Source organism: Mobula birostris, chromosome 6, assembly GCF_030028105.1.
Source record: "Mobula birostris isolate sMobBir1 chromosome 6, sMobBir1.hap1, whole genome shotgun sequence".
In the NCBI taxonomy this organism is placed as follows: Eukaryota; Metazoa; Chordata; class Chondrichthyes; order Myliobatiformes; family Myliobatidae; genus Mobula; species Mobula birostris.
In genome coordinates this window covers 50,222,447-50,243,016 of record NC_092375.1, presented here as the reverse complement: position 1 = coordinate 50,243,016, position 20,570 = coordinate 50,222,447, and the positions used below count along the sequence as shown (strand labels likewise).

The following is a 20,570-nucleotide window of genomic DNA, read 5'->3' as shown; positions in this document are numbered from 1 at the left end:
TTGTACTACTGGAAAGCAAAATGTATCTGAATGTTAATTAAAATCAGGTAGAAACTCATCTGTGTTCAAATAGTCTGACCTCATGTTGCTTTGGCTAGTACTTGAACAGACATCTAGGCAGGGACTTCCACCATCACTAGAAAAGTGTATTATCATACGTCAGTAGTACTGAATAAAGAAAACTTCTTACAATATTAATGTGACTTCTTGCTAGTGTTGCTGTTAATCATATGCAAAAAGAATATCAGTGGTGTTTAAACGTCTGACAGAAAACAATTTTTTGTAGTACAGTGGATTTTTTGTGTGGTTGTTTAAATCATTTGATCACAGCTAACAAGAATCATATGACTCATGGCACATCCTGTAATTTATCACCATGTGGTGTACCATGGTAACACTCCATAGCATTGTTGTCATGGTAATAGTTTCAATTCACCACAGCAACCAGGCAATTTCATTACTGGTCTTTCACTGCCAGGTGACTGGCAGATAAGTGAGTACACTAACAGGGGCATTCAAGAATCAACCAATAATTCAGCAGCATTCATGACCTTGTCAGACAAAACTTACTTGCTGAACTGATCACTGATGCTAGTAACTTTAACTTCGAGAGAACTACTTTCTCTACAGGGCAGAGAAATACTAACTGTAATAACCCAAAAAAAACTTCACGGAATATATGAGAATGAAGTAATTGTCTGGTTGTTTTGAAAATAGGTCAAAGATTGAGAGACTAGACTCAGTCCAACGAAGGTGAAATTGTACAAATTTCACACATTCTCCTTGCTTATGAAGCTAACACAAGAACAATTCATACAAAACTGACCACACCATAGAACATATTGGGGAATTTTAAATACAGTTGTTTCTATCAAATCTCTATATGTTTCCTGCATTATTTCAGTTTGGATTAAGATGCAGACCCTAACACAAAACTTGTAAGGTCCCTGGCTGAAACTGCCAAACGCAGCTCTGGCTCACGACATCTTCAAATATTATACAAAGGCACTGACTGCCACTGTACAAAATATGTTTTCATATCAAAAGTAATTAGTTTATTAAGAAACCGCAGTAAGTTTTTCTTCAAAGGTGAAAACTAAAAAGCTGGCTGGTTGCAATGGTGTTCAGTGTTCAATGAACATCTTGCTGAAAGTTGGTAAATTATTTATTATTGTATTATGATGTGCTTTTTTAAAAATAACTAGTATCCAAAGTCAAGGTTATGTAAACTGCAAAAAAAAAAATCCAGAATGCACTGAACTAATATGTTGCTCAACAGAATTATTTAATACACTTCGGACTATCAACACTATTGTGTATAAAATTCAACTCCTATTACTTTAATGGTGACTATTTGAAATTGATTTTTATTCAGCAAGGTAAAACTTTTGAGTTTCTAAATTACTGAGTTTTACTGAACAAGAATGTTTTATAGATGTAAATGGTTTGCACTACAGTAGATTCCATACACTATTCCATGCAGAGTCCAAAGATACAGCAAAATGACAGACAGCCCTCTGAGTTAGTCAGTAAGCTCGCTCTTGGCACATGTCTGGGGTCTCACTTTTGTTGATTGGCTGACTGCTGCTAACTATTTGGAAACGCCAATAATAGTCAACATGATTCAGCCCAATGATTTCCAAGTTATCAGTAGGAAAATAATTTTTAATTCAAACTTAAGTATTACACATCATTGTACTTAATAGCACTAACCCTTCCAAGTGCAATAACTTATAATTATTCCTGCTATGTCATTCACCTTCATCAAAATTTTCTACTGATGTAATCTCATCTTCTGAGTCTTCTTTTGACTTCTTTTCCTTCTTCCCGGTGAAGCTTTTCCATTCAGCATCACCTAATTTGTTGTCCTCTAATGCATCCTCAGATACCCTACTATCATCCCGCTGTTTCATCTCAAGCTCAGAAAAGCGCATCATAGCACGCTAGAATCATAAATTAAAGTATTAATAAATGAATAACATAATTTCTTATTAATAGAACAGCAGTAACAAATTTGCCTTAATTTCGCACCTGTACTGAAAACTCATTGTAAGAGAATTTCTAAAATCAGCAGTGTTCTAAAGTTGCATCAATGCTCTATTTAATAAAATGAATAATTATAGCATCTCCTATGATAAAAGGATGGTTGCATATCTTAAAAAGAATAATTATATTTCTATTGCATATAATCTTGAAACACGCTTGAGAGTTTCAAAACAAGGAAGGTAGTCTGTAGACTAGTTCTGGGGTCCACATCTGTTGACTCACTGCCCAAACTTTTGTTAACTAAAATCATTTAACAATTCTTTTCATTTAAGTTAAATAATCTGAGAAAAATCTGAAGAACTGACCTCACAGTAAGCAGCAGGCTGATTTAAAATACTGTCCTCTTGTGATAATCCTTCCATCTATTCAATTAAAATGATCACTCAGTGGGGAACTTTAGCATTCATTTTTTTACAGACACAAACCAAAACTTCACAACAAGAATGAAAATTAAGAGGCTTTTCACCTATCAAAAATGTGTGTAAATGTGGAATGTTTACTGAAGACCTTATATACAATAAATATAGACAATACAAATGTGTGGGGAAAAAAGCAAACAGGGAGGATGGGGTAGGGATAAATAATTCATCTAATTAATGGACCTATCTATAACATATCTAGTATGGGAAGAAAACTTATCCTTGGAGATAATTAACCATATCACTGATTTCTAATGCTACACACTTTCTGATTTTTAATTATTGCACAAGAACAACGATAGCAGACAATGCCAAACATTTTTAAACATGCTACAGAAACACATAATAAGTGTGGCCATGGAGATGTCCGAAATTTATTCAGATAAGCAGTACAACCATGAATACAAGGACAAAGCCATTACATGACATAGTACAAGTCTGTATGTCATTTCCTAACACAATGTAATTGGTGGTATTTTATATACATATTATTTCATCTTCATTTCCGTTTTTGAAAATATATGTCACTTTGGGGTGATTTTGTTTTGTTTATAAAGCAAAAGGAATGTAATTTCAGTGGTTTGGTATCACATGAAAACTGGCAATAATGGCACAAAATTTTTGATAGAAGGCAAAACTGATGTGGGTAGAGTAGCACAGTGATTATGGTATTGAACTGGTAACCAGAAGGTTGAGTTCAAATTCCAAAAAGCCAAATTCAGAAAAGAGTCCAATGCATTTTGAATGTTATGGATAATATGTGCTCAGCTCCTGTCATAATCCTGCAAGTTTTGCCTCTCTGACCTACCAGTAAATCCAGTTCCATCATATGTGAATGATTATTGACATCCTCAGGATAATTAGGGAGGAACACCAAATATTGTCTTGCAAGTATTGCCAGTTTCCCAAAAACAATTTAGATTTAACTGCTGTTACACATAGTTCACAAAATTCTTAAGATGGATTAGTCCACTGTAAAGACTCCTTTATATCATGGCCTAGCAATGGATGCTTGGAGCAGCCTTCAGAAAGATAAAGAAACCTATTTTAAGTAGGGTTTACTTAACTCAATCAAGAATATTAAACATTAAGAATGTTTTATAAAATCAAAAGGCTTTAATTAAGAACATTTTAATCATTGACAAACAAGTCAACAACTCACCTGTAGTGCTCGTTGTTCTCGACTAAGTTGGCTGGAGTCTGCATATAGTTCAGTTGTGACACACTTAAATTTATCTCCCACATACCCAGCTGAGTTTGCTATTCGTTTTGTTAGATTAGATTTCTTCGGCTTCATAAATTTAGCAGCTGTTGCCTCCAGATCTTCAATTCTGTCTTTGGTATCACTGTGATTCAATTGAGCCAAAAACTGCCCAGTTTCAGCACCAAATTCCTTCTCTGTATTTGTTTTGCCAGAAGATGTGGCAACATTGTTAATAATGGAATCATTCTCTGAGACACCAGCAATCAAGTGAGCTGTTGTACTCTCTTTGCTTTGGCTGTCTGAAGTATTTTCTTTGTTTATATTCTGATTTGGTAAACACTGGCTCTGTGATAAGCTACAGGTCTCTACTCCCTTATGGGCATCTCTGTCTTTTTGGATACCATCTTCTATTGAAATGGCTTCCACTGAGTCAACTGTTTTATCACTGCTTTCCTTTGTGGAATTTTGTTTGTTATTGCCCTCTGAGGGGATACACTTTTTAGATGTTTTTGCTTCAGTTTTACCCCGTTGATCGTTGTGTTCTAAGATCAGTTGTTTGTCCTTATTATCTTTGGCAAATGTTTTGCCATGATTCTTTGGACTATGACATAATGGTTCACTTCTTCCTGAAGCATGCAACTGGTCTGCATTTACTTTTTGTGAAATTTCTGCTGGTCTCTCTCGGTTAACTGGCTCTTCACTGCTTCGAAGTCGATCATGTGATCTGGATCGTCGCTGTGCGCCTTCACTCCGTTTTTCTTCCTGAACACTGTTTGGCGAGATGATAGGGTTGATCAAATTCTGGGTATTGTGGAATAGTGTGTACTCACTTCTGCATGTTGGCAAACTGCTATAAGAAAGTCTGTGCTTTGGTGCTAAGTTTCCTGCGTATAAGTTGCCATTGGGTAATAAGGCAGGATGGGGAAATACAAGTCCTTTATCAGGTAAGGGAAGGTGGCTAATTGGGATTCCTTCTGGTGTGGAGTATGTAAAATATCTATTTGGATATGGTAAAGGTGGGGATAGAAAAGTCTCATTTGGAGTTAGAAATATTGAACCTGATGACTGACCACTTTCAGTTGCATGCGACACAAAATCTTGACAGCTTCCTTTGGTCCCTTTAGTGGGCTGCTTACTTGGTATTGGAGAGGATTGTCCTGTTTGGTGAATGACAGATGTCTTATTTGAAGAATTATTCCGATGTGCCTTTTCAGACTGAACCCATTCAGTATTAACATTTGGCGACGGTGAAGCAGATGCAGGACGGCCCAATGCAGAGACTGAACCTGGAATATGAGTAACAGAACCATTGGAACTCCCAATCCTAGGACACGAGGAGCTTCGCTGATGTGGAATTATACGCTCTAGTGTTTTATTGCTCACCAATATACTACTCGTTTGATGGTCTCCTGCAGAACTGGTACTAGGAATAGCCCAGGTTGAGTGCAATTTATTAATAATAGCAGGCCTTTCAACAGGAACATCACACTGCATTGAAGTCGAAAAACCTTCAGAATGTGTTTCCTTGCTTGACAATGAAGAGTTGTTTCGCCATTTTCCAGGTACCATCTTATCAATACTCTCAGTCTTTGACACTTGATCAGTTGAGGTCTCACCACAGCCTACTTTAGAAGACAGATCTAGAGGCTTTTCATTGCAGTCTTTGGTGGATGTCTGTTTTTCTTGCTGCGATGGAGACTTAGCAGTTTTTTGTTCTGGCTGAGTGTTTCGTGAATGCGTTGCTGTTTGCTGGAAGTTTTCACTAGATTCTGGTGGTTTTGAGGGTTTGCCATTTACTGAACGAACAGGAGAAGTAAATTCACTACTTAGACTTAAATAACCATGAGGAAGTGCCATTGAAGGAGAAGGGCCAGATATCCTAGCAAGATGCTTCTGAAATTCAGAAGAATTCTCAGCAATCTGCCCTGAGGATAGCTGAAGCCGGGAAGGTGGTCTTGGAGATTGCAACAATGCAGCTGGGTCAGTAGAAATGCTACTAGCATTTGACTTTTCAGAAACTGGAACCCTTGTTTTCTTACTACTTGAAATCTGATGAGTCAAAATGTGTGGATCAACTGGTAGTCTTGGGTTACCTGTCATTATCCCGGAAAGGCATTTTTCAGAACAGTGAACCATCGATGACATTATGGGTGATGTTGCAGCTGGTGTAATCCTTAATGGAGAAGGAAGAGATGAAGGGATCGGAGGCAAGCCATAGTGTGGAGGTGGTATGTATAAAAAGCGGTCACTGTGACTACAAACTGGTGAATAGGTTATGTGCTGTGGTAGGCCAAAAGAGTTCTGTGAAGGTATCAAACATGTTTTATACATGTTCCTTGGGTAATTACTTGAAGAGTCCACAAATGAATACATGCCTGATGGTGGGCTCTCTATGTATGGGTTAACCCACGGGAGCCGCAAATAACTTGGACCAGTTCCATTTACTGGAGTTTGTTTGCCAGCAGAAGATCCTTCTAAACCCAGTGGTTCACCTCGGGCGCTAGCAGCACTTTGTAGACCAGCAGGCGATTTATACAGTGTGCTAAAGCTTTCATGAGGCTTTGAGCAACCACTTCCATTTTCCAGTGTTTCTGGTGGATGCACTTTATAATTCAAATCAGGCATTCTATCGGCCATAAATCCCAAACTGGTCATGGCCACCGCAGCCTCTTGTTCTTTTTCATTTCTTAGCCCATGTGCAGTAGGATATATAATACCATTATGGTTTCTAAGCTCCTCTTGCATGATACCACTGGTAGCTCTTAGTCGATCAATTTGTCTCACTGAGGCAGCATCCACCTGAACAAAATTTCAACAAGATTAATTACAATATATTATATACCATTTAAAAATCATTTGGTTTGTTTTCTGTCAGTCAAAGCTACTCTTCTAATAAATGATAAAATTTATTGCCGGTTAGCATATGAAACAAAACACAAGGAAACTGGATAGAACAACCATACAGAGGAAAGGCAAGTATTTATAATCTACGTCTCAGCTCCTAATAGACCTTGTTACCATAACATTACTGTTTATGGAGGTAAAATAAACCAACTATTCTACTGATCATCAATTTACTATATACAGTTTAGTAGCTACTCAACTGCTCTTCTCCCTCTGCCACTGATAGTCTTGGTCCCACAAATCCCACCTTCTCCCATCCATTCTATCCCCTTCTACTACATTTGTCTCCATTGCTGTATTATTAGTGGGGTGTAAAAATCAAGCACACAGGGTGCATTATCAGCCTAAGTTTTATACTTCCTTGGCTCTATTATTTCAGCATCATCTCAGCCCAAATTATTCAGCAGTGCCAGAACACCAGTAGTTATTTCCATTTATATTGCACTTCTAACAAAGCAAGACCAATCCAAAGCTTTACACAGCACATCCACAAACAAAATGTCGATGCCAACTATGTAAAGTTTTATAAATATCAAAGATACAATCTAAAAGGAGAGGTGAGTGGCTTAAGAGAGGATATTGGCAGCTTCAGGAATAACTGGATATCTTGAAGCTTTATAGATTGCTAAAATGAGGAGGATTGAGACTACAGAGCATGTACTGGAGGCAAGGCCAATCACACATACTGTTGAGTAAATTAGGAGAGTTACTTTCCCAATCCTTTTTACCCCTATGACCACTTCCAAGTTCCAAGGAACTCTGTCTGCATCCAATTATGTAACAATTTCATCTACTTTCCCTTTTCCTCCTCTCCCTTCACCTCCTCTCCCTTCACCAAATTCTTTCAAATTTCTCTCTTCCTGGTTCGTCATCCATTCCCTTATCTGTCTCCATCTGTGAAGCACTTAGCATTTTTTTAAAGCTGCAATACAAATTGTATCAGAATTACACTTTTTGAATTGACATGGTTTGCAAAAATAAACTGGCAATCAGTTGGCTTCACATTTGTTACTAAATGATATCTCTGTGAATTCAGCTGCAAAGTCATCTGACAGGGAAATAATGGCAGAGATTCTGAGAAACTCATTTGTGAACAAGGCAGAAACCAGAACTCAAACTAGTTATACTAAATTAATGTTATGTTGTTGGATAAGGAATCCAAAGGGCAGGACTGAAAACACAAGACTTAAGAAGAAAAACAAAAAATGCTGGAAACTCTTAGTGAGTCAGACAGCATCTGTGGAAAGAAAAATAGATTTATGTTTCATTTGAAGGCTATACCTCAAAACTCAGCTGAATATTTACAGACATTATGTTTGTTGTCAGATTTCCAGTATATGCTTTTAAAATTTTATTTGCATTTACTGATATGAATCAAGATCCCAATATATGACTTGTGAATTTGAATTCAATTCTTTAAAAGCCTAAGTAAATTTGAAATATAGAGGTAATAGAACAATAATAATCAGTTAGAAGCTGTGAGGTTGTTGTAGAAGTCTAATTGGTGTATTTATATCCTTCAGGGAAGCAAGCTGCCATCTTACAAATCACAGTCTACAAAACTTATCTTGCTAGTGTTAAGCTCTTTCATCTATTAGTCCCATTTCCTTGTCCAATTCTCCTACATTTTTCCCCCAATCTGTTTATCACGCTTTGAAAGGGAGAATAAAACTACAGCTATGAGGATCCCTGCAGTATCCGGTGACCCTGTGATCTGTCTTGGAGGCTGAAGTCAGAACGCCTTTCAAGAGAGTGAACTCCTAGAAGGCCACAGATGCCGATAGTGTACCTGCCAGGGCTCTGAAAACTTGTACAACCAACTGGCGGGTGTGTCCAAAGACATTTTCAATCTCACATTACTACAGTCGGAAGTTCCCAGCTGCTTCAAAAGGGCAACAATCATACCAGTGTCCATGAAGAGCAGTGTGAGCTGCCTGACAACTAACTGTCCAGTAAACTCAGATCTTCGGTGATGATGTGCATTGAGAGGTTGGTTATGGCTAGAGTCAACTCCTGCCTAAGCAGGGGCCTGGACCCTCCGCAACTTGTTTATTGCTACAATAGGTTTAAGGTGGATGCAATCTCATTGGCTCTTCACAGAGCCTTGGATCACCAGGGCAAAACTAATATTTACGTCAGGCTGCTGTTTATTAACTATAACTCATCATTTAAACACATTCATTTCTACAGTTCTGATCAAAAACTGTGGAAAAACCTGGACCTCTACTCCGCTGCAACTGGATCCTTGACTTCCTCACCAGAAGACCACAGTCTGTGCGGATAACATCTCCTCCTCACTGATAATCAACACTAGTGGGCCTCAGTGATGTATGCTTAACCCACTGCTCTACTCTCTCTACACCCCTGAACATGTGCTAGGCACAGCTCAAATGCCATCTATAAGTAAGCTGCAGGAAGTTGTAAACTCAGCCAACTCCATCATGGGCACTAGCCTTCCCAACATCCAGGGCATCTTCAGGGAGTGATGGCTTAAAAAGGCGGCATCCATCATTAAGGGGGCACAGAAGCCTGAAGGCACACACTCAGTGACTCAGGAACAGCTTCTTTAGATTATGAAGACACGCAGTCCTCTTTTATTGTCATTTAGTAATGCATTCATTAAGAAATGATACAATATTTCTTCCGGTGTGATATCACAAAACACAGGACAGACCAAGACTGAAAAAAATAACAAAACCACATAATTATAACATATAGTTACAACAGTGCAACAATACCATAACTTGATGAAGAAGTCCATGAGCACAGTAAAAAGTTCAAAGTCACTCAAATGTCCCACATCTCACACAGACGGGAGAAGTAAAAACTCTCCCTGCCATGCCTGACCACAGTCCGACTCTGAGTCATTCGAAAACTTCGAGCCTCCAATCAGCTCTCCGACACAGAGTACTGAGCGCCATCTCTGTCCGAACGATTCGACCTCAATCTCAGTTGCCAACAGCAAGCAAAGCCGGGGATTTTGAGGCCTTCCCTCTGGAAGATTCCCCACCACGCAGTAACAACAGCAGTGAACTGGCGTTTCAGAAATCTCTCCAGATGTTCCTCTGTGCTTTCATGTCTATCTCCATCAAATCAGAATTGTCCACGGCCCCTATTTAACGGATACAATATAATTTTTCACCGGAGGGCTGCGCACGCGCTGCTCTCTCTCCTCCCTCTGTCATCATATTTCTGAATGAACAATGAACCCATGGACACTACCTCACTACTTCCTTCTCTTTTTGTACTTACTTAATTTTATATTTCATTTTGTAGTCCAGCATTTCCAGAATTACTGCCTTTGTGGGCAGATTTAATACGTGTGAGGGGTCCCTCATGCTCACATTACATCTGCCCACAAAAGCAGTAGTTCTAGAAATGCCGGGCTGCAAAATGAAATACAGTGGAGAGTACTGCTATAATCTCCTCCCCCCGGAGACGAGGACTGGAAGCCAAGATGAAGACCACAAGGGCAGAGGTCAGCAGACTAACTGAGCTGCAGAGGGGTGGGAAGACCAAAGACTCATCTCGGCTACTAAGGAAGTACAGAGATATACCCATAGCTGAAGCCCTGGAAACTGCCAAGCAATGGTTAACAGCTCTAGCTACCAGACTACAGAGGTACACTAAGAACGCAGAGGCTAAGTGAATAAATGCACTCTTCTCCAAGGAACCAGGAAAAGTATTTGCACAGTTCCAGGGCAACAACAAGACAGTATGTGAACCAACCAAAACAGCAACTGAGGAGTACTGGAAGAGTATGTGGGAGAAAGATGCATCACATAATACCAGTGGCCAATGGCTGAAAGACTGACAAGCAAGCCTCTGCAACCTCCCAGAGGAAGAACCAGTCACCATCACAGCAGTAGATGTCCAGCAATGGGCAGCAAGTATGAAGAACTGGACATCACCAGGGCCTGACATGATCCACGCCTATTGACTGAAGAAACTAACAGCATTACAAACATGGCTGGCAGCTCCAATGAACCAGCTACTTGAAGCAGGATCCCACCCTGGCTGGCTAACTCAAGGAAGGACAGTACTCATAATGAATCCTCACAAAGGAGCAACACCATCAAACTGCCAGCCTATAACCTGCCGGTCAACAACGTGGAAGCTCCGATCAGGCATCATAGCCACAAAGCTGAAGGAACATGCCTGTAAATTCCTGAGCCCCTGCTCAGAGGGGGATTGGTAATGGAACAAGATGCTCCAAGCACCAACCACTGGTGGACAGGGCAGCCATGTGAGACTTCAAGACCAGGCAACCAACCTAAGTATAGCCTGGATCGACTACCAGAAACCATATGTTTCAATGCCTCACACACAGACCCTGGAATGCCTGTCTCTGTACAAGGTCAACAAGATACTAAGGTCCTTCATCAAGAACTCAATGGGCCATTGGAGGACAATGCTAAAAGTTAACTCAAAGCCAAAAGGAAAAGTGTCCACCAGACGTGCAATATATCAGGGCAATGCACTATCCCCACTGCTGTTCTGCATAAGCTTGAATGCCTTCAGCCAGATCATCTCAGAGTGGATACGGATACAGGTTCAAGAGTGGAGTGACCATCAGCCACCTCCTGTACATGGATAACATCAAGCTGTATGCCACAAATGAAAGAGACATTGACTCACTATTCCACCTGACAAGGATGTACAGCTGAGCCATCAGGATGTCATTTGGACTGGAAAAGTGCACCCAGATGGCAGTGAAAAGAGGCAGACTCATCGATACTGAAGGAGTTGAGTTACCTGAAGGTCACATACCAGATGTACAGGACAGCTACAAATACCTGGGGATCTTGCAGGGGCATGGAAGCCACGATGAGGACACAAGGAAGGCTGCAACATCTAAGTATCTCCAAAGAGTGAGAAAGGTCCTAAAAAACCAGCTGAATGGGAAGAACAAGATCAGAGCCATCAACACATTCGCTATACCAGTCATCAGATACCCAGCCTCAATAGTGTGCTGGCCAAGGAACGAACTGAAAGCCACTGACATCAAGACCCGGAAACTACTAACAATACATGAGGGACTCCACCCAAAGTTCAACATCAAGTGATTGTACACCCATAGGGATAAAGGAGAATTGGATGTGTCAAGGCCACAATTCTGGAAGAAATGCAAAGCATCCATGAGTATATCAGGAATATGGCTCCTAAGGAAGACCTGCTAGAGAACACCTCAGACAGCAGGCAGGCGATATGAAAATGGAAGTGGAAGTGGGTGAAGCAGAGCCAGAGGACCGGAGGACATGGCAGGACAAGCCACTGCACGGGATGTACCATCACCAGATAGGAGGTGGCTGACATAAGGTAGTCAAACCAATGGCTGGAAATGGCAGGGCTGAGGGACAGCACAGAGGCACCGCTCATGGCTGCACAAGAAAAAGCACTGAGCACCAGGGCAGTAGAAGCAGGTAAGACCCAAGATGCAGACGGTGCAAAGAATCCGTGAAACTATCCAACACATCGTAGCAGAGTGCAAGATGCAGGCAGGGGCAGCATACACTGAACGGCACAACAAGGTTTTTAGGAATTGTGTACAGTAACATCTGCGCTGAGTACGGATTGGACACTCACAATTCCAAATGGGAAACACCCAAGAAGGTAGTGGAGAATGACAGAGCTAAGATCCGGTGAGACTTCCAAATGCAGACTGATAAGAAGGTACCAGCCAACCAACCAGACACAGTAATGCAGGACAAGGAACAGAAGAAAACAATAGTAATAGATGTGGCAATCCTGAATGACAGTAACATCCAGAAGAAAGAATGTGAGAAGCTAGAGAAATACCAGGGCTTGAAAGAGTAGATAGAAAGGATGTGGGAGGTTAAAGCCAGAGTTATCCCAGTGGTCATAGGAGCACTTGGGGCTGAGACACCAGAACTGGGAGACTGGGTCCAACAAATCCCGGGAACAACATCTGAGATCTCAGTCCAGAAGAGCGCACTACTAGGAACAGAAGGATACCACACTAAATCCTCAAGTTTCCGGGCCTCTGGTAGAGGACCCAAGATTGAGGGAAAAGTACACATACACACCACCCATAAGGGGTGAGGGGGAAAAACAATGTTAAAAATAAATAAACACACACACACACACTTTCTTCTAACTGTAATTTACAATTTTTATTATGTATTGCAATGTACAGGCTGCCACATGACAACAAGTTTCACGACATATGCCAGTGATATTAAACCTGATTCTGATCAGGTTATTATTACATTTGATTTCCTCTTCAAATGGTGCAAGCACAATCACAACTGACTACATAAAATATTCTTATACATCACCAGTCATTTTGCAAATGTCCTTAATCTGTGTCCTCTCATTCTTCACATCTGTGCCACTGGAGATAGTCTATTCTTATCAGTCAAATTTCCTTATAAATTTGAAGATCTCTATTAAATATCCCATAACCTTATCAGCACCACTCAAGTAAATCTCCTAATATCTTGACATTCTTCCTTAAGTCTACTTACTCGAAAAAGAAGCAATGATGTAGCTGGAACCTAGCTAGTGATCCATAAAGGTTTGCTAAAAATTCCTTGCTCCATTATTCTATGCCTGTGTTTATAAAACCAAGAATGTTCTTTGTTAAAAAGAATCTAATCATATTTGCTTGCCACTTTCAAAAATGTGAGTATAAGCACTCCGTGTCTCTAAACTACCTTTAAAATTGTACATGTTGTACGAATAATTCTATCCTTCCTACACATTTCCATTAAATTTTATCTATCATATATCTGCCCATTTCATCAGTTTCTCTGCTTTCATCTTAAGTCTGTTGTGATGCTCCTCATTGTTCACAACATATTTTGGGTGGGTGTGTATCATCCATAAACTTTAAAATCTAGTCTTGTATATTCAAGTAAAGGTTGCTACACTAATATGTATCAAAGATGCATCATACTATACTCCTTCTACAACTTGCATATATAATGGGGACTTTAACTTGCATATATAATTGGTCAATCAAGTTGGTTGAAGCTGTCTTGAGGAGGAGTTGATAGAATGGATTTCTGACAACTTTTTTGCACAGCATGTTGCTGAACCTACAAAGGAACATGCTATCTTAGATCTGGTCCTGTACAGTGAGACACATAAAATTAACTATCTTGTTGTTATGGATCCTTTGGAAAGAGTGATCACAGGATGATTGAATCATTCAAATACAAAAATACAAATGGAGGACACAATAGTTTTATCTAAAATCAGTGTATAATGCCTAAATAAGGGAGAATACATGGGATGAGGAAATAGTTAGCTCGTGTAAACTGGGAACACAGGCTATGGGGGGGGGGAAAACAGCTGAGGAACATGAGAAGACTTTCAAAGAGATTTTTCGCAGTACACAACGGAAGTATAATGCAGTTAAAAGCAAGAAGAGTAAGGATGGGAAGAGCCAGTCTTGGATAACTAAGGAAATAAAGGAAAACATCAAACTAAAAGCTCATGTGAATATGTGGAATTCTCTGCCCAAGGAAGCAGTAGAGGTTACCTCATTAAATATATCTAAGGTAGAGTTTTGCATAGTAGGGGGTTTAAGGGTTATGGGGAAAAGGGCAAGTAGATGGAGCCGAGTCCAAGGCCAAATCAGTCGGAATGACGGAGCAGGCTCAACAGGCCAGATAGCTAGCCCTGCTCATATTTCTTGTTTTTATAATATAACTCCAGCTTGTGACTGTATTTCAATAGGCCTAAGCTCTCAGATTACTGTACAACTGAGATCAAATTTCTTGTATATTGACAATCAATAAGCAATTTTAACAAATTAATTCACTTTAGTTCATTAGTTCAAAATAATAGACAAGTTAAATTTGACAAGTACAAAAGTAATAACTCACCACACTCAAGTTGTGGGTCATATGATGTTCTTCTCTCATCCCAAAACGCTTCATGCTTTTTTGTGTTTCACCATCACTTACAGAGACTTTCCGACTGTGAAAAAAATCAAATTCAATCATGTTGACCTTAACCTGCACACACAATGCAATATTAGGCTTTCTCAAATAGTTTTAGTTATCATGATCAGCAAGTATTTTTTCTCTCAAAATAAAGTTTCACCCTTCCTACAGCAATGAACTACTTAAGGCAAGCTTTTCTTCATTATTCCATAAGGCACTGAGTATGACAGGTAATCACTATTTAAGGTAAAAGCACCTTGGATACCGTGCCTTTAAAAATTATCCAGAACTCTTCAAAGTCAAATAAACTTTGCTTTCCAACTTTATTAATAAAATTTCCAGTATTCCTATAAGTTGGTCATTGGAACATCACTAAAGATCACCAATGTCAGTTTTAATTATCTGCCTGGGCTTTTCATATCTGATATATGCTCATCTCTCAGATCACTTCTCTGCTTGAAATAGATTTTAGGCACAATGTTGTAATGTAATAATACTTAAACAAGAGATACAAATGAAAGTCAAAAAAAAAACAAATGGGTATATAAAGAAACCTTCATATATGAAACTAGTCTTTTATGTTAAATAAATCATACATGTAATAAATCAACTAATAGAATTCCCTATATAATCAATCTTCAGAAACACTGTAGTATACACTCAGTGGCCACTTGATTAGGTACCTCCTATACCCAATAAAGTGGTCACTCAGATTAAGTTCAAAGTCTTCTGCTGCTGTAGCACATCTACTTCAAGGTTCAATGTGATCTTCATTCAGAGTGCACTTCTGCACACCATCATTGTACCACATGGTTATTTGAGTTACTGTCACCTTTCTGTCAGCTTGAACCAGTCTAGCAATTCTCCTCTGACCGCTCTTATTTAAAAGGCATTTTTGTCAACAAAACTGCTGCTTACTGTATGTTTGTTTTTCACACAGTTTTCTGTAAACTCTAGAGACTTATGTGTGAAAATCCCAGGAGATCAGTGGTGTCTGAGATGTTCAAACCACCCTGACTGACACCAATGGTCATTGGTAACCAATAATCATTGGTAATCAACCAACATGTACCAATCCTCATCGAGGGATCAGAAGTGGAGAGAGTGAGCAGCTTCAAGTTCCTGGGTGTCAAGATCTCTGAGGATCTAACCTGGTTCCAGCAAACTGATGTAGTTATAAAGAAGGCAAGACAGCGGCTATACTTCATTAGGAGTTTGAAGCGATTTGGCATGTCAACAAATATGCTCAACACTTCCATAGTTGCACCGTGGAGAGCATTCTGACAGGCTGCATCACTGTCTGGTATGGAAGGGCTACTGCACAGGACTGAAAGAAGCTGCAGAAGGTTGTAAATCTAGTCAGCTCCATCTTGGGTACTAGCCTGCAAAGTATCCAGGACACCTTTAGGAAGCAGTATCTCAGAAAGGCAACGTCCATTATTAAAGACCTCCAGCACCCAGGGCATGTATTTTTCTCACTGTTACCATCAGGTAGGAGATACAGAACGCTGAACGCACACACTGAGCGATTCAGGAACAGCTTCTTCCCCTCTGCCATCCGATGCCTGAATGGACTTTGAAGCTTTGGACACTACCTCACTTTTTAAAAATATACAATATTTCTGTTTTTGCACATTTTTAAATTAATCTATTCAATATATGTAATTGATTTACTTGTTCATTTATTATGTTTTATTTTTTTTCTCTCTCTGCTAGATTATGTATTGCATTGAACTGCTGCTGCTAAATTAACATATTTCACGTCACATGCCGGTGATAATAAACCTGATTCTGATTCAAAGTGACTTTGACTATGGATTGTATTTCTTCCCCATTCTGATGGCTGGTCTGAACCTCTTGACCACATCTGCATACTTTTACGCATTTGCTATTGGCTGATTAGATATTTGCATTAACAAGCAGGTGTACAAAATGTACCTAACAAAGTGGCCAATGAGTGTATATTAAGCATAGCAAAAACTACAGTAGCTCTTCAAATTGGATACCAATTCCCTTTTGGCTAATCAGAAACAAACTGCCAAAAATATGGTTGCCACTTGAAACATATTAAGTGAGACAGTAGCCGCGACAAAACCATTTACATGTTCAAATAGAATATAACAGAGCACCTATTATTCCTGGTTAAGCAGTAGTAACTAGCAGATTACATCTCAGTGGGTTGAAACAGGGTTGAAACAGTAATTGCACTATTCATGTTGAAGCACATTATTTAATCATGTATATCAAGAGACAGCTCTTCATAGAGAGCAACAGGACATGCATACAATGGCAATACAAATAGTTTCAACTGGATTGAAGCAAGGTCACTAGAGCTGCACTACCCAATTCACCACTGCACCAACCACGTAAAAAACTATCTTGCATTAATTATGGTAGAGGCAAATACATTACAGGCTTTTAAGAGGCATCTGGATAGGCACATGGATATAAGGAGGATGGAGGGATACGGACGTGGTGTAGGTAGGGAGATTAGTGTTTGGGTGTTTTTGATTTGCTTTTTAGCTGATTTGGCACAACACTGTGGACCAAATGGCCTTTTCCTGAGCTGTGTTATGTGTTCTATGTAATTGCCTGGAGTATGGATCTCAGTGGGTTCAATTTTCCACATGTATCATACAGAAATGCAATGTAGATTTATTTGTGGGCATTTATTTTTGACCCTGAGTAACCACCAGCCATTCAAAATGGAAAAGGAATTTTAGACAAGTCATATTTTGCTGTCATAAATATATAGTCCAGTTTAAACTAGTGCTGAATTTATACTGTTTTGAAATACTTCAGCAAACTAAAAGGAAAGTGGTTAAAATTAAAATGATCACACATACATGGGCAAGCGAAGTGCAAGTCCCCTACAAATTCTCTTATTTATGGAGGGAGGAAAATAAATTCTAGCACACTGCCTGTTTTGAGCAGCATTCCCCAACAACATGAGGTGATTAATTTAATGGTATATACATTGCAGTAGAAATATGGGCAAAACAATTTATGTTTGCAATAATTACACAAAACTGACAACTTCAGAATTTCCACAGCTGTTTGGTTTAATCCAGAAAATCTTAAAATGCCCTCAATAAACCCTGCCACTTGTGAAAGGTTGTCATAACCTGGGGACCCAGCTTACATGTTATAGCTAGAAACAAATCAAGAAAATGGAAATATTCAATAACCCCTAAGTGAACAGCACTTCTGCAATTTGACTATAAACACCAGGATAAATGCCGATCTGGCATGGAATCAGAATTTTCACTCATTTCAATGAGGTTTTCCACTTTTTATTTACTTTACTCTGTTTCAATATTCTAGTTATTTAAATAGTTCAAAGTATATTTATTACCAAAGTGTGTATGCGGTATACAAATCAGAGATTCGTCTTCTCACAGACAGTCAAGAAACTAAGAAACACCATGGAATCCGTTCAGAGAAAACATCAAACACCCAACGTACAAAAAAATCAAATCACACAAACAGCAAAAAAAAATGAAAGACACAGAAAATAACACATCAAACCACAGAGTCATTGAAGCAGTCTTCGAATGTTCAGTTCATTTCAAATTAGGGACATGTCGTTTGTTGACTGTAGGCCACAGGAATATTCCACCCCAATCAAAATTGCACAAAATAGCAATTTAAAAAAGCAACCAGAAACCAAAAACACATATAACATGAACTACAGAGTCTAATCCACAAACCGCATCAATTAAACCTTGCCCAAAAAACAAGAATCCAGCACCATCCTCTGGGTGCAGCGAGCATGAGGGAGACCAGTCAAGCACAGGCAGATGACGCTGAACACCCACTCGCCTTCTGCTCTCGTTCTCCTACATTTCAATCTTACTCGACGCTTTGATCAGCAAGAAATGGAGTCAATTTAGGGCTCATGCCCTGTCTCCAGGCACCTTGACCTCTAGGCCAGCGGTCCCCAACCACCAGGCCGCAGACCGGCACCGGGCCGCAAGGAAATGATATGAGTCAGCTGCACCTTTCTTCATTCCCTGTCACGCACCATTGAACTTGAACATAGGGTTGCCAACTGTCCCATATTTGCCGGGACATCACGTATATTGGGCTAAATTCATTTGTCCCATATTTCCCCCGCTAAGGTAGAGCGTTCCTATGAAACCTTTCATGTCAAAATGGCGTGAAGCAAAGAAGCAATTACTGTACCATTAATTTATATGGGAAAAATTTTTGAGTGTTCCCAGACCCAAAAAATAACCCTCCAAATAACACATAAAACCTAAAATAATTCTAACATATAGTAAAAGCAGGAATGATAGGATAAATACACAGCCTATATAAAGTACGAATAATGTATGTACAGTGTAGTCGGGAAGATTAAGCCAAAACCGATTTGTGGGGGAAAAAATATTGGCACGTACGTGCATGCGCAAGTCACATATGTGAACGTCACACATGTACACACAGGAGCACCCGCAAGGCTTCATGGTCATGGTAATCTTCCTCGGGGTAAACATAAGTGTCTCGTCAACACTCACAAAAAAATGCTGGTGAACGCAGCAGGCCAGGCAGAATCTACAGGAAGAGGTACAGTCGACGTTTTGGGCTGGGACCCTTCGTCAGGATTTGACTGCTACTTTTGTCCCTTATTTGGGAGTGAGAAAGTTGGCAACCCTAACTGTAAAAGACATATTAAGGTGAGTTTAACCCTACATGAACACCCTCCCGCCCCCGGTCGGTCGGTCCGCAAGAATATTGTCAGTATTAGACCAGTCTGCAGTGCAAAAAAGGTTAGGGACCCCTGCTCTAGGCCACACACTCTGCTCCAAACCTCACCAAACTGCCTCGGAGACAGCTAAGTGCCAGATTGCTCAACTGGCCCAAAAGCACACCATCAAATTATAAATCACAGTTTCCATGAGTAGCACTCATTTGAAAGAAGAACAAGTAAAATAAGTAGTTTCGCGAACTGCCTGAGGGACGTCATCTGTGGTCGTGTCATCTGTGGTCGCTGGCGCCACCTTCTTCAGTCTGTTATTTGTCCAAGTTCAAAATGCATTTATTATCAAAGTATGTATGCGGGATACAACCCAAGATTTGTCTTCCCCGCAGAGCAATGAAACAAAGAAGAACCACGGAACCCGTTCAAAGAAAAACATCAAACCCACCCCCCATGCACAAAAAAAAACAAATAGTGCAAGTGGCAACAAAAAAAAAGGAGTGAACATTTCAGAATATAAAACACAAATCGAAAGACTCCACATTCAGTTCAGCTCAGTGTTTGGTATCTGCAGGCCATCCCAATCAAAATCACCAAAAATAGCGACAAAAAAAAGGAGCAACCAGAAACACATCATAACATGAATGGGAGTCCAATCCACAATCTGCAGACCCAGAATTTCAGCACCATTCTCCGGATGCATTGAGGGAGAGAGACCATTCAAATGCAGGGACCTTCCTCCAGGACTAGCGCACAAAAAGCAGAAAGAGAGCATCACGTGCAGGCACCTTCCTCTGGCAACAGCAAGTGAGAGGCTGTAGACGGCACTAAACACCCACTCCCCTTCCGCACCTTGATGTTTTCAATCTTTCTCGGGTCTTTAATCGGCGAGAAATGGAGTTGATTGCGTGGGCTTGGGTCCCGTCTCCAGGCTTCTTGGCCTCAAGGAACTCACTCAGAGACAGCAAAGTGCCAGATCGCTCAATCAACCCAAAAACAAACCATCAAAAACTAGATCAGAGGCTTCAATAGCACATTTGAAAGAAAAAGAAGATGCAAAAGTAGTGAAAGAAGTAGTTTTGTGACCCATTTGGAGGACGTTGCCCTTGGCCACATTATTCACTGGCGCCATCTTCTTCTGGAAGAATTGTTAAAGCAATTTTCTCTTTATCTGAGACTCTTTTAAACCCTTAATAGCTTGAACATCGTCAAAGGTGGGGCTCTGCCTGAAACTCACCTCTTGTGAAAGACGTAGAGACTCAACTGTATACCGGGTTCTTTCTAGTCACTCTGAGGCTATGCTTGCCCAGGCATCTGTGCTAGTAATTTGAAGATATGGAGAGAGTATGCAGGGATACATCCTGGAGGTAGGTCCAAAATCACTT

General features: G+C 40.0%; 1 protein-coding gene across 8 annotated transcripts in view; it reads right to left on the bottom strand.

The window, feature by feature from the left end:
* The window catches only part of bcor (BCL6 corepressor), a 302,269-nt gene that overhangs the window by 41,780 nt on the left and 239,919 nt on the right, over nucleotides 1-20,570 (bottom strand). For 7 of the 8 annotated variants that reach the window (XM_072260470.1, XM_072260463.1, XM_072260465.1 and 4 more), the window contains 4 exons: nucleotides 14,427-14,520; nucleotides 3,628-6,468; nucleotides 2,352-2,408; nucleotides 1,760-1,943 (listed from right to left, as the gene is read on the bottom strand). In XM_072260470.1, the coding sequence (XP_072116571.1) occupies nucleotides 1,760-1,943; nucleotides 2,352-2,408; nucleotides 3,628-6,468; nucleotides 14,427-14,520 (3,176 nt within the window). The remainder of the gene's footprint in view (nucleotides 1-1,759; nucleotides 1,944-2,351; nucleotides 2,409-3,627; nucleotides 6,469-14,426; nucleotides 14,521-20,570) is intronic. The other variant, XM_072260467.1, reaches the window with a different exon arrangement.